This window comes from Sinocyclocheilus grahami, unplaced genomic scaffold (genome assembly GCF_001515645.1).
Source record: "Sinocyclocheilus grahami isolate Dianchi unplaced genomic scaffold, SAMN03320097.WGS_v1.1 scaffold70.1, whole genome shotgun sequence".
NCBI classification, from domain to species: Eukaryota; Metazoa; Chordata; class Actinopteri; order Cypriniformes; family Cyprinidae; genus Sinocyclocheilus; species Sinocyclocheilus grahami.
Window position 1 is genome coordinate 71,513 of NW_015505249.1, and position 16,507 is coordinate 88,019.

The 16,507-nt window shown below is 35.0% G+C and overlaps 1 protein-coding gene across 1 annotated transcript in view; it reads right to left on the bottom strand.

The window, feature by feature from the left end:
- Positions 1-1,874: 1,874 nt before the first annotated feature.
- Positions 1,875-16,507, bottom strand: part of LOC107585416 (DENN domain-containing protein 1A-like) — a 17,346-nt gene continuing 2,713 nt past the window's right edge. The window contains exons 3-21 of the mRNA XM_016272433.1: positions 16,016-16,059; positions 12,642-12,691; positions 11,584-11,703; positions 11,403-11,472; positions 10,834-10,914; positions 10,694-10,747; positions 10,397-10,507; positions 10,203-10,303; positions 9,287-9,332; positions 9,015-9,116; positions 8,745-8,870; positions 8,440-8,541; positions 7,722-7,809; positions 7,568-7,608; positions 7,377-7,448; positions 7,162-7,218; positions 6,926-7,042; positions 5,247-5,376; positions 1,875-4,991 (exon numbers count right to left, since the gene is read on the bottom strand). Coding sequence (XP_016127919.1) covers positions 4,642-4,991; positions 5,247-5,376; positions 6,926-7,042; positions 7,162-7,218; positions 7,377-7,448; positions 7,568-7,608; positions 7,722-7,809; positions 8,440-8,541; positions 8,745-8,870; positions 9,015-9,116; positions 9,287-9,332; positions 10,203-10,303; positions 10,397-10,507; positions 10,694-10,747; positions 10,834-10,914; positions 11,403-11,472; positions 11,584-11,703; positions 12,642-12,691; positions 16,016-16,059 — 1,862 coding nt within the window. The 3' untranslated portion in view covers positions 1,875-4,641. The remainder of the gene's footprint in view (positions 4,992-5,246; positions 5,377-6,925; positions 7,043-7,161; positions 7,219-7,376; positions 7,449-7,567; positions 7,609-7,721; positions 7,810-8,439; positions 8,542-8,744; positions 8,871-9,014; positions 9,117-9,286; positions 9,333-10,202; positions 10,304-10,396; positions 10,508-10,693; positions 10,748-10,833; positions 10,915-11,402; positions 11,473-11,583; positions 11,704-12,641; positions 12,692-16,015; positions 16,060-16,507) is intronic.

The window sequence follows — 16,507 nt, forward strand, 5'->3', positions numbered from 1 at the left end:
CTAGTTACCCTTTTAAAGTAATGAATTTTCTGCAAAACTGGGCGTTGCTGCTTTGCTTAATTCATTGCATTGTTGCATTCACATTGTGTCAGAATTACCCTAATTATGCATTCCCGAGTACTAAAAGCTTTTACGTCTTTGCTGAACGCACAATCACAAGTTTGTAAGAAATAACAAAAAAACTTTTTTCATTTTGAACAGAAAAAAAGCTCTGGCTTTGACTGTTGTTACATCACACATGTATAAACAACCAAAAATACTACACGTAATGCTAGTTATGTAGCAATCTCAGCACATCTTTGTCTGAATGCTATTTTATTTTAGCCAATAATCTGCACTTCCAGTATTTAATATGTGACCCTGGACCACAAAACCAGTCATAAGGGTCAATTTTCTGAAATTGAGATTTATACATCTGAACGCTGAATAAATAAGCTTTCCATTGATGTATGGTTTGTTAGGATAGGACAGTATTTGATTGAGATACAGCTATTTGAAATCTGGAATCTGGGGGTGCATACAAATCAAAATATTGAGAAAATCGCCTTTAAAGTTGTCCAAATGAAGTTCTTAATGCATATTACTAATCAAAAATTATTGATATATTTAGGGTAGGAAATTGACAAAATATCTTCATGGAACATGATCTTTACTTAATATCCTAATGATTTTTGGCATAAAAGAAAAATCGATAATTTTGTTTTCACAATTCAGCCAAGTATTTTTGGGCTATTGCTAAAAATATCCCCAAGCGACTTTTGTGGTCCAGGGTCACATATACGAGACAGCAAGAAGTGTTTTAATGTAGTGATTGCATTTTTTGATAGACAGCAAATCTGCACAGCTATTTAACTGTTATGGGTGGAGTCACAAGACAATCTGAGAAAAATTGGATTTAGCAAAAAGGGAGTTATGGTGATTCCAACAAAATGTGAATGCAATTTGTTTTTATTGTTTGAGACCATTATTGGAAAAACTGTGAACATGTTACTGTTTGACAATCACTGTACTTGATTTTTTTAGGAGTGTGTTCATACTACTAAAGATAAATAAACACCACCACCATTTATACACACTTACCTCTGCGTACACATGCAAATATGATTGCATGAGTGGTGAAATAATATTCAGTCTGTGTGTGAAGATGAAATAAGAGATGAGAGATAAACATAAGAACAAATCCTTGTTGATGTCTAAATGCTGTAAAAACTGAGTGTGTATATGTTGTAAATTGTGGCTATAATATTTTTTCTTTTTTTGTCACATCAGTCAGGCTTTCTTCAAATGAATGCATAGGATTTACTAAAACTAAACAGTACAGTATAAACTACAACATTTTAGGAATATATTTTTGAATGTGTAAATGTGCAAAGATAAATAAACACCACCACCATTTATACACACTTACCTCTGCGTACACATGCAAATATGATTGCATGAGCGGTGAAATAATATTCAGTCTGTGTGTGAAGATGAAATAAGAGATGAGAGATAAACATAAGAACAAATCCTTGTTGATGTCTAAATGCTGTAAAAACTGAGTGTGTATATGTTGTAAATTGTGGCTATAATATTTTTTCTTTTTTTTGTCACATCAGTCAGGCTTTCTTCAAATGAATGCATAGGATTTACTAAAACTAAACAGTACAGTATAAACTACAACATTTTAGGAATATATTTTTGAATGTGTAAATGTGCAAAAAAAAAGTATAATAAAAGTGTTTGTGTTTGCATGTTTAAAAAGGAGTTACAGCTAAAATAATTAGGAAAAGTCATGTGCATTTTAACAACACAATATGCGCAAGAATACTGGGAAAGAGAACGGTTAAAAATAAATGACTAAATGTAAGCAAAATAAATCTCAAACTCACCACTTTCACATGAATATACTGTGTGCTTTTTAATTATGGCAAACACAAATAATAACATCCAAATAATAATAATTAAAAAATAAAAAAAGTGCAAGATGATAATAAGAGGATATGAGTTCACATTAGGATACATTCCAAGAGAAAATTGTATTTTACACATCAGAAACACATCTTGATAGTTCCACCTTGCACTCTCCTACCATTCAAGCGGAGAAACCTCAAAGGATCCTGTCAAAATAGGTCCTACAATGTTTGTTAAATCCATGCCAGCCACATTTTCAAAACCTCTTTTACCCAGACATAGTAGATTATAATTTGACACTTTTCCGCTGGAATACAGAATACAATCACATTCAGTGACGGGCCTCAATGACTGCTGTGCAGTGATGTCATCTACAATACTTCACCCAGAACAACTTTTAACACTAAACATGTTTGGATGTCTTGCCAGTTAAGTCACTGTATGGGGAAAAATATCACAGCTTCAGCTCATCTGACAATTTCCTAAAAAGAAAAAAATACTGTATCTGCTGCAGTTAAATGTGTAGGTACTTTTAACAGAATACTTAGCAAATGTATTTTTGTCAATTAAAAAATGCCTCGTTTTGCGTCAACCGATTAATTTTTTCGGAATATTTCAAAATATTTTCGGTTTTAAAGTAGCACTTTAATATGCACACACACATCTTGCTGTAATTCATTTTAAGTTTTGTGTTTGTCAAACATTATTAAAGTCTCCCCAGTAGAAGCTCACTGCAATCCAGTGCAATGCCGCTCAGTGTATTCTGTGATGGTGTACTGGCTTCCATTGCCACTGGAATTTTGTTTTAAACATTCAGTATAGATTACTGACCAAGGACAGTGTTTCACCAATCACATTTCAACCTAACAGCTGATGTGAAATGTAAAAATCATATTTTTTACATTAAGACAATATTTGAACCAAAACACCGGAACAACCCATGCAGTACAACTAAGAATACACAACAAACCTCTCACCACAAACAGCTCTGAATTTACACACACAACATGCACACACGCACTCTCATTTAAGGCCAAATTCGAAAGGTGATATAAACAGATAAACTAACAGAAAACGTGATGATCTAACAGCTCTACAGGGTGGATAGAGATGTTCGAGAACACTTTAATAACACAAATAACATGATTTCATATCTTTAAATACATCAATAAAACCAGAGAAGAGACACCAGTTCACTCCCTGATGTTCCCTGACAAAAACATGTTTCTTTTGGATTTGAGCGTTTGGTTGTACACAATTCTTTTCCATGTCAAGATTTGCACAAACAGTGTTCTCCTACTTGCAAGTCTCAGACAAAAATATAGCAAAACATGGCATGAAACAAAGATCCTCCAACACCGATTGTGTATAGTGCTGAACTAAACCCAGAAAACAGGCACAGTCTATGACAAGAAAACCAGTTGTTAAGAGTTAGGATTAATTTGAACACACTTTATAGCAGTATGTATATTTAAAAAGCGCAAAAAGGCTCTATTAGAATAAATACCCATAATGCAGAGTGCATGGCAGTAGCGGATTAGATGGAAAGGGTAGTGCTAAAAAGAAGGGTGGTGACTGATCGCTTTACGAAAGCTGTAAGTCTATCATGTGATGCTCAGAATAAAACGAGAACTTTAACATCAAATCAAAGCAAGTGGACAATTAGTATCCAAACTAAACTATTTTGAAACCAAACAGAACCCTGTTCCATAAGACCCATTTTAATAGTTTTGGACTGACACACAGGCAAGCAGAACTAGAGGTAAAGCCGGTACCAGTGAGGGCGTTCACCATGTATTTAACCTAAAAAAAAAAAAAAATGTATGCATCAAATGCATACTGCATTTTTGTTTTCTGACTTCAGACCTCTAGGGGGCAGTGTTGTGTTCTACGGGGCTGTTTACTCCGACCTGTTCTGAGCACTAACATTCTGCTGCACTTTATCACACTCTATGCTCTAAGCAGTGAGTAGTATTTAGCTTCTACTAGGGCACGATATGTAGTGCAGTATGCATCATTGTATGCTGTATGTAATGTAGTGCAAATATGAAGTACACAGCAGGTACCGCAATCACAAAGTTATATGCAATTTGCATTATAGAGTCCAGAATGTAGTATGCCCTTGTGTCATGTCGCAAGTAGTGTGGGATGTGTAGTATGCCATCTAATAGGGATTAGCAAATATTTGTATTCAGGTGCATTATAAATGCCAATTTAACAATCGTTTGTAGAAGTTTGCACAAGAATTGAATGTTAGGGTGTAACGGTTTGAATTCATAAATGTGTGTAGGGTTAAAAAACAAGCTTCTTATTAAAACAGTACTGATTGTTAAGAGGACGTGCAATTGCTGCCATAAACGCAGCAATGGCAGTCTAATCGCTAATGTAGGACTTGGGTCATATTACTGTGTGGTATCTTTAGTATTGTAGTCTGATCCCTGTGGAAACTAGACTGCTAGCTACAGAAAATACAGTGTTATCCTGCTAATATGGTTTTTCAGTGTTAAACTTGCTGCTATTGGAACAACACTTTCATCCGGATGCTATGGGAAATACATCATTAGCATCTGTGTGCATAAGGCTAAGTGTGTGAGCTAGGCGCAAAAAAAAGCACGACACACTCTGAGAGGGAAAATGTCCAACAGTGCTTTTAGGCCACTAGGGGGCACAATCTTAAATACCCACTGGCTCTAAATTTGCAGTCCCTCACTGTTTGGTAGCAGCCGTAGAGGAAAGACGTGAGCACAGCTAGTCAAAGGTTTCCCACCTTCTTCGCAAATCTTCTACCTTCTTTTTGGGGGGCGTGGTCATTACAGTTGGTGTGGTTGCCATTGTAAGAAGGTCACTGAATGGGTCACTGGATTCGTCTGTAGAAACTTGCGCAGGCTGGGCCAGAGTAGTAGGAGCAGGTGAGTCCAAGAGGGTTGAAAGAGAGCCGCTACTGCTGGAGGATGGAGGAAGGCGTCCAACTGGCCACGCCCCTCCAGTTGGGGTCACACCCACAGCAGATGTCTGACCGAATACAGAGAACGGGTGGGCAGAAGTGGGAAAGTAGTTGGCACCTGAGGGAGGCATGCAGGCTGGGGCAAAAGGGTTACCTGAAGAGTGGCAGACAGAATAAAGCACCCTTTAAACCGAAGGAAAAAAGTTTGTGTGGTAGAAAAGTAAGTGCAAACACACGACAAACTCATTCAAGTGTGACTGAGCATTATTCTGTAGAAAAATAATTGATGTTATATCACACAGGCATGTAAATACACACACATACATGCACACAAACAGTATCCAGTCAGAACACACAAATATAACACACTCCAGTGCACCAGCCAGGGCAGAAGGGAATATTTGAGCTCAGGGTGACAGGTCAGAGGACAGGGATGAGAGTGCTGTACTCACAGGTCGTGTGCTGCTTTGTAGTTTGGAGGGATGGGGGGGAGGGGGACGTTGTGGCCGAGGGGGCCGTGGGGAACGTGACTGCTCAGTCTGCTCCAAACATACATACATACATACATACACACACACTTTTATCTGTGAAAATATGACTTCTTTCACACTTTCTAAAATGTAACAGTTTAACACAAGGACTGAATCCTAATTACTACGTCCATGTCAACAAACTTTCCATTTAACATACATCTGAAATAGGCATGTAGCGATATCAAAGCTTCATATCACGATAAATGCTGACGCTTTTATCAGATATTGAAATACATTACATTAAAAACAGGTTGAAAAAGATGAGCAAACTTTACTGCTAGCCTCTTAATTACAAGTTTAACAGCGTTTTCAAATAACAAAAATAGCTTACCATTAAATACAATAAAACAATACAGAATAAAAATGTAAAAAGTAAACAAATGTTTCAAACTGACTGAAGTGAACTATGAAAAAATTACAATAAAGTATCAAAACATTTTCAGCTAATATCATGACATCTTTTCTAGACTGGTCTTTAGCCCATATTAAAATGTATGAGTGTAAACAAGTGTTTAAAAATAAATATTAAGTATTTATTTTTGATCAACACCATAGTGAATACAAAAATCTGAATAGCTATTACATGTAAATACTCTTTGTTTGTCTTTCTTTCTTCTCCATGTCAGAGTTGGGCATCACAGTGTTCTAAATTTTGTCCAGTTTATGGACAAGAAGCTAATGTATGTTCCAAAATTCTAAACAATTTGAATAATAAGTTACCTATAATTATTACCGTATTGGCCCGAATATAAGACGACCCTGATTATAAGACAACCCCCCTTTTTCCAGATGTACCTTTTGGGAAAAGGCTTTTTAAAAACCAAGTCTCGTTTTTTCTCAGTAAAACACATTTTGTCTTCAATTATTTTCATATTGTATATTTTTCCTATTTTAATTTTTGTTTTGAAAGTATGGTAAAAACTGGTAAAATGATCAACAATCACATTTAAAAAATATACACTTTTTGATATACCATAAAAAAAAATTAATTAAAAAAAAACAGTTAGCCCATCTGAATTAGGATATTTAGGCTATCCATCTAATAGTAGCCTACCAAAATCTTATTAACAGTAGAAATTAAATATTACTGTAGTCTTCAAATCTGGGTACTGTCTTACGTTTTAAAATCACAAAGAGAGTTTGGTCCCATCAGGCTAACGTGACAGTCACAACTCGTGCAGCTGTAAGGTTTTCTTTTTCTTTTGTTTTTACTTGCGATCTTTACAACACACATTACATTACGTATTTCATGGCACACTTGTTTTATGCGTATTTGGCACCACCTATTGTTGTGGGTGTATTATTGACATTTCAAAGTCTAGACCCTGAATATAAGACGACCGCGTTTTTTCAGATGTATTTCCAAGAAAAAAGCATTGTCTTATATTCGGGTCAATACAGGTACATTATTTTGAAGTTGCCACGATTATAATACCGTACATGTACATTACAGTGATATACTATATCATTTGAAATCAACAACAATTTACACTATATTAATGCTCTTTGCCAAAATTTTGCAATTTCCAAATCAGTTATAATTCCCCACACCCACCTGTCCAAAGTGAACTGTGATCGGACGTCTCTGGTCCCAGGTGAGGGAGTCTTTGCTGTGTGTGGAGGGTAGGTGGGTGGAGCCAGTCTCTTCTGTGTAACCATTCTCTGTAAGCTCCTGCAAGTAAATACACAGTCGCTTGCACATTATTAAAAAATGCATGCACATACAGTATGTTTATGCAAAAATGATGAACAATTGTGTTTTTGTGTGCACGTGCTTGATTGTATGAGCACCTTTTGTTTGAGTCTACTCTTTACTTCTTTGATGCCCATCTTGGCATGGTCTTTGGCCTGTAGAGAAAACATGAGGAGATCCCTTAAACAGGCAGCACAGAGAAATTTCTCATAGAAAAAGAGAAAACAACTGAAGAAACTCTCTCTCAGACAAAACTAGAGTTCACTCACACATAGAGAACTGAGAAAGAAAGTGTTTACGCATGGATACATACAAATTTGTAAACTGTCTTCATTGCAGGATTTGCCTTTGTCTTCACTGTGTTTAAGATGGCCCCACTGCCCTTCTGTATGTCAAACGAGAAAAAGACATCATAAGACTGAGGGGGAAAAGCTCATAAGCAAATACACAAAGAATCAGTACAAATCAGCCTCTCCAGCACACATAAAAAACAAGAAATGTCACCTTCACTGTGAAAAGCCACTGATGATATGTCTTATCACTGCCTGTAACACAAATATTAAACATTCACAGAGAAGAGTGAATGTAAAAACAGTAATAACACAAAATTACATGAAATTATTAGCTTTAAAGTAAATACAAATTAAAAGTCTCTTACCAGCATATTCTCCCATATTGATCTCCTCCTCAAACTGATCGCTGAACCCTTCACCAGAGTTCAACAGCTCCAAACGCCCGTCTATAAACTGCAAACACACACATTAAAGCAATGATCTTTATGTAGGCGTCACATGAGAGGGACGCTTTATAAAATAAACATGTGATTTTCCATTTAAAATAAGTTATACAAGAGGTTAGACAAAGTTGACAAAAGCTCTGTGTCTGATTCTAAAAATTTTCATTTTAATTTTAGTTTAAGTTTTAGTAATTTGGTTATGTGCCTCTGCCATTTTTATAAATTTTTTTAATAATTCAAATATTTCTATATTTTAGTCATTTTAGTACTTCAACTTAAACCTATTTCAGTTTCTGTAATTCAGTTTACGTTGTAATGTAATATTTATTTTTTTTAATTACCAAAAATAATTTTTAATAGTTTTAGTTAACAATAACAACACTGAAGTCTGATGCTGCTAAACAAGGTGCTGATACAACATAAAAAAAATATGGAAGTGCCTTAATATGCGTGAAAAGCACTATAAACACTGGTAAAAAGAAAACAGCTGCTGTTTTATAAAACAAATGATAAACTTATGTGTATAGACTAAAAGAAGGAATCTTTATTTGAAGCTGTATTTATAATTTGCTTTATATAAAGCAATAAAAATATATTGTATGCTCTCATTTGGATAGTTAGTTAAATGTTTGTGCAATACCTGTTTAAAGAACTGTAGCTGTATAGCGTTCTGTAGAAACTGTCTCATTGTGCTGGATCGGTGTGTCATGAATGTTTCCTCACTGAAGGTAATTGGCTCCTCCTGAACATGGGAAGTCAAAAACATGTCAACCAGAGCATTTATATTTACAAAGCCACATGGACTGTCCACTAGGGGACACTGTCTCACAGTCATCCTGCATGGTGAGCTTAACAAATACTTCATCAAATGCTCAGAGCTAACATTTATGAGTCTGAACTTCATTCCAAACCATAAGCACATCAATACTTCAAACTCTCTCTCACCGGTTCAATGTGTAGTGCGTTCCTGTAACTGCCAAACAGTGCTGCCTGCGCCTTCAGAAACGCTCTGGCCACTCCATCTCCTGTCGTCGAGGAAACTTTTCTTAGGCGGTTCTTTAAAGATGAAACCTACAACACACGTATATCACTTGCTGCAACCATCATAAATTTCCATATCAGATCATCACTGACATATCAAAATCAACACCATGCCCAGAACAGATCAGACTTTTTGGAGATCAGAGCAGGTCGTGTTTATGCTTATTTACTCACCACATCATTAGGAAGGCTTTGCAGGTCATCAAACGGCGTTTCAAGAGTGTTTGTGTCTACATTGAGAAGTACCACATCATCTAAAGCCACACCTCGCACCTTCTGTTACGACAACACACACAAACACACACGAAATATTCTAAATACAGCCTAGAAGTCTGCTACACTAAAACAAGTAACAATACAACAGCACTGTGATTTAAATATGAATCTGCAACACAGAAGAATATGAATATGCCGGTAAGGTAAAATAAAAGAAAGCAATCAGTCACCTCCATAAGACTGGAATGCACTCCGATGAGGTATGGCATTGGAGCGCTAAAAAAAATAACAATAGTTCAGTACAGTTTCTGCCTTTTAAAATGTATTTAATATATGATTATATTAAATATACACAGTACTTCTCAAAAGTTTGGAAACATTATGATTTTTAAATATTTTGAATGAAGCCTCTTATGCTGAGCAAGGCTGCATTTATTCGATAAAAATACAGTAAAAACAGTAATGTTGTGAGCCATTACCATATGAAATCATAACAAAATGAAATATGAAAATATTTAAAAATCATAAGTGAATAATATTTATTTATATATATTTATTTATATATGATTTAACGCCATATCAACAGTATTTCAATTTTTAAAAACAATTATGATTCCAATATAATTTTAATACATTGCTTACAATCATTTAAAAATGTTGCATTAAAAAAACAACACAAAAATACATGCAAAGTACAAAACATGCTTAAAATAATAATAACAACAATTATATAGAATCGTTCAATTTAATGTATGATTCCAATTCTAAAATTATTCAAAGATTTTCTGAATAAAAACAAATGTCTAATATAATTTAAAATGGAAATTCTATTAGAGGACAAAATCAAGAAATTCTAACATAAACTGGTTTCTCTTGCCTTTTCAATAAATATGAATGAGTAAGCCCCAAGAGACTGATCTTAAAATATATACTTATATATTTATTTATTTTTTTATGAATTTAATAAAAACCCTTTGTAAATATAATAAATCCTCCTAAATGTGCCAAATAATGCCTTTTTTATAATATAAAAATTAGGGTCAAGTAATTAACTACTTGATTTTAAAACAATAGAAATATGAAGTTCTTAACAAGTATGTATGTGTAAATGTGTGTGTATGTGTGTGTGTGTGTGTGTGCACTCACCAGCAGTAGTCAATTAAGTGCTGTGGCAGGACTGGAATGTAAACATGCTGCCAGTACATGGGATACAACATGGCTGCCGCACCATGAACACATGCGGTTAACTGAGAGGGAGAATAAGGTTTATTAATAGCTCTAAAATGAGTAAAGAAACAACCAACAATAGAGAGAGCGATAATGGTAGAGATGTTACTCACAGTGCTCAGCTTGCTGCAGCTAATGAGGATTCGTCTTTCGTACAGCAAGCTAGCGTACAGATGCAGCATGTTATTCACATCCACTGCTACAAAATACTCTGTCAGATTTCTCTGCAGATACATAAAAAGAAATCATAGATCTCCATATGGATTGATGAATTACCTTGAATTTGACCATTTTCACAGTCATTTTAAATGTGTATTTTCAGACGTCCTTAGTTAAAATTATAACTAGTCCCAACCGAATAGTTATGTATAAATCTGACTAACAGGGTCAATTTAATAAGTCAGACTTACATTTTCAGGTATACTGGGTAATTCCCTAGGATCAGGCACTGTGAAAAACAAATGCTAGAGAGAGAGAAATATAATTAGCTTTATACAATAAATTTATTGTAATATGAAAATATTGTCTGATAACGTGTTGTGTATATTACCACACTCAAATGCACAGGCACTCCAGGGTCAGGGATGTTTAACGTGTGTAGAGACTCTAACAACTCTCTCCATTGACTGTCCTATAACACAAATACACACAAATGAAAACAGCAAGTTTCACATGCTAATTTTTCACTATATATATATATTTTAAGATGTTAAATCACTTTAATCAAAGCCATATATGCATTATAAATGTCCTTCCTTTCACTTTTGATTAAATGAATGTGTACTTGCTGAATAAAAGCATTAATTTATTAAAAATATATATATACCGTCCAAACCTTATGAACAGTAGTTTAAATCTGAAGAATACTAATTTTGTCTAAGGGAAAATGGTAGATATGAAACCCATCCTTATTTACTTGCTTTTATTAAAAATCATCTATTTATACAAAATGTAAAAAGCTATATTTCAGAGTCAAGTTCAAGTTTTTCAAGGTAATTGTAATTTTGAAAGTATGAAATCAGCAAGAAATCCTCTTTTACACAGCTGATTAAATGTGTATGTGTACATCTGCGTGTATAATACACAGTGACATTTGAGTGTTTTATGTGCATCACTGACCTGTCCTTTGGTTGTATAGTCTGCCAGGATATTCAGCAGCTTGTAAAACACCTCAAACCAGGGCAGGTAGCTGAACAGATATGGTTAGAATACAATTAGATTAAGCTGATCTAAAGTAGGTGGATGACGAAAACAGGCCAATTTAAGTTCAAATTTAAAACTTAAACCCAACAGTTTGTACCCGAGGATGCAGTGGCAGCTGTGAGCTCCCGATGAGAGCCGGCAGAATCCGAAGCGCTGTTTGCTCTCAATATCCGTCAGGACAAATGTGAAGTTCTGCCCCACCTGGCCCACTGCCATACTGGAAGACAGAACAGGGTCAAAAACAAAATGTTGGTCAGAACATATAAATTCAAGGTTCAAGAGGTGCTGGAATCAAATGAAATGATGGCACTCACACAATCAGATGAGAACAAAATAAAATGAATCGAGCTGGGCGGTGACACTATTGCTTTTTGTAGAGCTGCTTTACAGCTGAAGTGTGTATAATTGACCAATTTTGTGACTGAACTGAATCAACACTGAACTGACTCAAGCTGAATAACAACACTAGACAGTAGTAGAGTCAAATTCGGTAGTTGCTTATAGCTGAATTGAGCTTGTTTTCAAACAGCTGATAAAAACATGATAATCCACATGACTCCAGTCCATCAACTAATGTCTTGTGAAAGTGCAAAGCTGCATGCCTGTGATAAACAAATCCATCATTAACATATTTTTAACTTCAAACTTCCAGCTATAATACAAGTCCTCTATCCATAATATTGCTTTCTCCAGTGAAAAAGCCATTTTGGCAGAATCAAGAGAGAAATATTCACAGATCAAGCTATGTTTATAAGCCAAAACAGTTCTAAACAAATATGTCGGTGGATTTTGATGTGTCTTTTTTTTTAACAGGAGGAAGTGTTATTATGGATTATGGAGCAAACATACAGCTCTGTGCTTCATAAGATGATAATTGATGGACTGCAGTCATGTGTATTACTTGTGGATTATTGTGATGTTTTTATCAGCTGTTTGGAATCTCATTCTGACGGCACCCATTCACTGCAGAGCATCCATTGGTGAGCAAGTGATGTAATGCCAAATTTCTCTAAATCTGTTCTGATGATGAAACAAAGTCATCTACATATTTGATGGCCTGGGGGTGAGTAGATTTCCAGCAAATTTTTATTTTTGGGTGAACTATTCCCTGTATAATTAAAGGTGACTTGATTTGATTAACGATTGTAATATTACCTGTCCATATTGAAAGGGAAACAAAACCTTGGGATAGTCTGTAGCGTCTCCTGAAAACAGATTGTGAGAAAGAAAGAATTCATACACTGAAACATAACCATTAGCTTCATTCACACAAAAGACCACCGTGTACAGATCAAACTGTGTGCGTGAAGGACTATGCTGTTGCTTTGGTACCCCTCCATATGGACTTGAGCCCCCAGGGGTGTGTGTACGTGAGTGTGTGTGTTTTCCTACCCTCATCTGTGTCAGGAGTTAGGGATTATCCCTAACAATAGCATGACAGGGGAGAGGGAGGGGACACAGCCCAGATTACAGAGCTTCACCGCTGGGCCGACACAAAGAATGCCTTCTGGGACCACTGGACCCAACTATCAGGGTGATTAAAGCTGTGTCTGTGTGTGTGTGTGTGTGTGTGTGTGTGTGTGTGTGTGTGTGTGTGCTATGGGAGTGTGTGAAACTGCAATCAACAGGTATAAAGAGTGGACAGGTACACACATCTGTTCCAGTTATATGCACACACAGATAATTACATCTGCTTCAGTAGGTGAAGTTTAAAAACAGTCACTGTGTTCGCTCCCCATTTCCTATTTAATGCATTATAACTTCCTTAATTCCTGACATTTTTATTTCGCTATTTTTACAAGTCGTCAAAAAAAAATTTGTAAGAAAAATAGTACGAAAATGATAAATTATTTATATGTATACATCTATATTAGGGTTGTGCGATAAAGCTAAAAAAACGTATCAACGATATAATGTTTCATATCGATAATTACTGACATTTTTTATAACCTTTTTTTAAAACAAAGAGCAACAGAAAAAAAATGTTTAAATTTAACCACTGTGTTTTTAAATTAACCCAATTTATTTAGACAAACAACACATATTTTTTGTTTTAACAGTCAAACACACGGTTGAAGGTTTGAAGGTTTAAACTGTTTTAACTTTGCATGGCTTTCTATACATCTCTTGTGTGAGACACGAGTGCAGCAGTCATATTTGTCCGACTAAAAAAATGCGCTGAATTTGCGTTCTGTGTGAATGGCTTGGTTTCTGTTTTAACCTAATTAAGACCAGCTACTATATTTCTCTAATATTTTGAATGAATAACGCAGCAACTGCGCGTCTCGTGGGCTAGACTAACAAAACATAAAAATGCAAAAAACGGCACTTACATCATCATCACTGCATCTCGCGCAAAAATTAAACAAATATCTAATTTCTAATGTTTTATATGCAGATTAAATAGGTCTCAAGGAAACTTTTGGCTTGTTTCCCGAGGCCACAGGAGGGCGCAATGAGCAAAATAATGCAGCGCATTAAATTGTCAAGCAAGGAAATAACTGTCTATAAAAAAAACGTGCATTACGTCTAAATTAACTCATATAATTTCGTAAATTGCATAAACAATTATGAACAAAAACGCATCATGTATTTATGCATTGCTTAATACAAAGAGCTGAAGCACCATTCACACAGACTGCCTTTAAAAACATATGAGACGCAATGAAAAGGAATAAACCTCCACAAATTCGAAACGTGTTTTCTGAAGGTTTAAACTGTTTTAACTTTGCATGGCTTTCTATACATCTCTTGTGTGAGACACGAGTGCAGCAGTCATATTTGTCCGACTAAAAAAATGCGCTGAATTTGCGTTCTGTGTGAATGGCTTGGTTTCTGTTTTAACCTAATTAAGACCAGCTACTATATTTCTCTAATATTTTGAATGAATAACGCAGCAACTGCGCGTCTCGTGGGCTAGACTAACAAAACATAAAAATGCAAAAAACGGCACTTACATCATCATAACTGCATCTCGCGCTCCACTGATGACGCTCCCTGACGCACACCTAACATTTGATTGTACTTTTTTGCATTCAAATGCAAATGTTTATTTTAAATTTGACTAATATTAATTTTTTTATTCACAATCTCCTCATCACAGGCAAGCACAGCACTCAATTCAGCATGTGTTCGTGCTCCTGTGGGCTGTCTGCATCACTCATAGCACGTGCCTATTTCGTGCACTATATCGAACATTTTTTCTATCATTATCGAAGAAGGTGTACCGTCGATATATCGATACCGTTTTATCTTCCCAGGCCTAATCTATATTATACATGTTTGTAATGAAATTCATACTTTTATTTAGCAAGGAAACATTAAAAATAAAAGCATTTAAATAGATGCTGTTCTTTCTATTCATCAAAGAACAGCTGTTTCCACAAAAATATTAAGCTCAATTAAACTGAACTATTATTGACAATAATCATAAAAAATGTTTCTCGAGCATCAAATCAGCATATTAGAATGATTTCTGAAGGATCATGTAACACTGAAGACTGGAGTAATGATGCTGAAAATTCAGCTTTGCATCACAGGAATAAATTAAACTTTAAAATATATTCAAATAGAAAACAGTTCTTTTAAATTGTAATAATATTTCACAAAATTACTGTTTTTGCCTTTTTTTAATGCAGCCTTGATGAGAATAAGAGAAATCTGCAGATCTGCAGACTCTGATTTGTTAGTTTATATTTATTAATTAATTAATTAATTAATTAATTGTAATGATGCTGAAAATTCAGCTTTGCATCACAGGAATAAATTAAACTTTAAAATATATTCAAATAGAAAACAGTTCTTTTAAATTGTAATAATATTTCACAAAATTACTGTTTTTGCCTTTTTTTAATGCAGCCTTGATGAGAATAAGAGAAATCTGCAGACTCACAACTTTTGATTTGTTAGTTTATATTAATTAATTAATTAATTAATTAATTAATTAATACAATAATTTATAAATATAGAATTAAAATTACAATGATAAACCTTTCATTTGTTTGTTATTTTATTTATTGGTAACACTATTGTTCAGATTTAATTCAAATGACCAAAGACAAGTTATTACCTGTGGATAACAAATTTGTCTTTTCTAGTAAATGTTATTAATGTCTTTATTTATGGACATATGGTTTAAAGGAAATATAAAACATAAAATGGTTGCTGGTCATTAATTTCAGAGGCACACACAATATTTACATCAGCATACATATTTGCTCGCTACTTCCCCATATGTCCTTCACTGTACAGAATAACATATTTTTTTGGTTTCCAAAGAAGCCAGAGTCAGAATCTTAAGCGAGTTTGGTTAAAACTCCATAAAAAGGGTGTTTGGTGCCACAGACCCCTCAGAAAAACGACACACACTCTCTAGTGGTTAAACTCCATCTGTCAGAACAGGTGCTCACTGCATTATCACTGAGGTGAACAACAATTACGAGATCCCCACCCCAACATCCCTAGAGAGAGAGAGAGAGAGAGAGAGAGAGAGAGAGAGAGAGAGAGAGAGAGAGAAATTAAGTGCAAACCTGTTCAGTGTATGTGTCGGGAAAACTCCTTCGTACCTCTGGTCCTGAAAACAACCCAGAAACCATGTTATTAACATTATATAATCAAGCACACAGATAGAAAAAGCTTTGCTATACAAGTTTGGTCTCCCCACATGTTGCCAGCCCACTTAATCGCCATTATCAGACCTTTTTTTTCTTTGGTTTTACGTGCAACAATGAACCATATACAAAAAGACCAGGAACATGTACAGAGTATAGAAAGTAAAAGGAATCAGTTTTGATTTCATCTAGATTTTATCATACTTTTGGCCATATTATGCATCTCTATTATCAGACTCCAACTTGTAAAACAAACCATGCATAGTGACAGCAGGTAAAACATAAACAGCTTTACTTTATCTCACGTTCACTGTCAATTATGCTCAATAGGGGTTCAGATATTGACGCAATAGTCCCTCTGAAAGGGTTTCCTCTTTTGTTCAGTGGGATGTGAGACTCTGTGGATGTGTG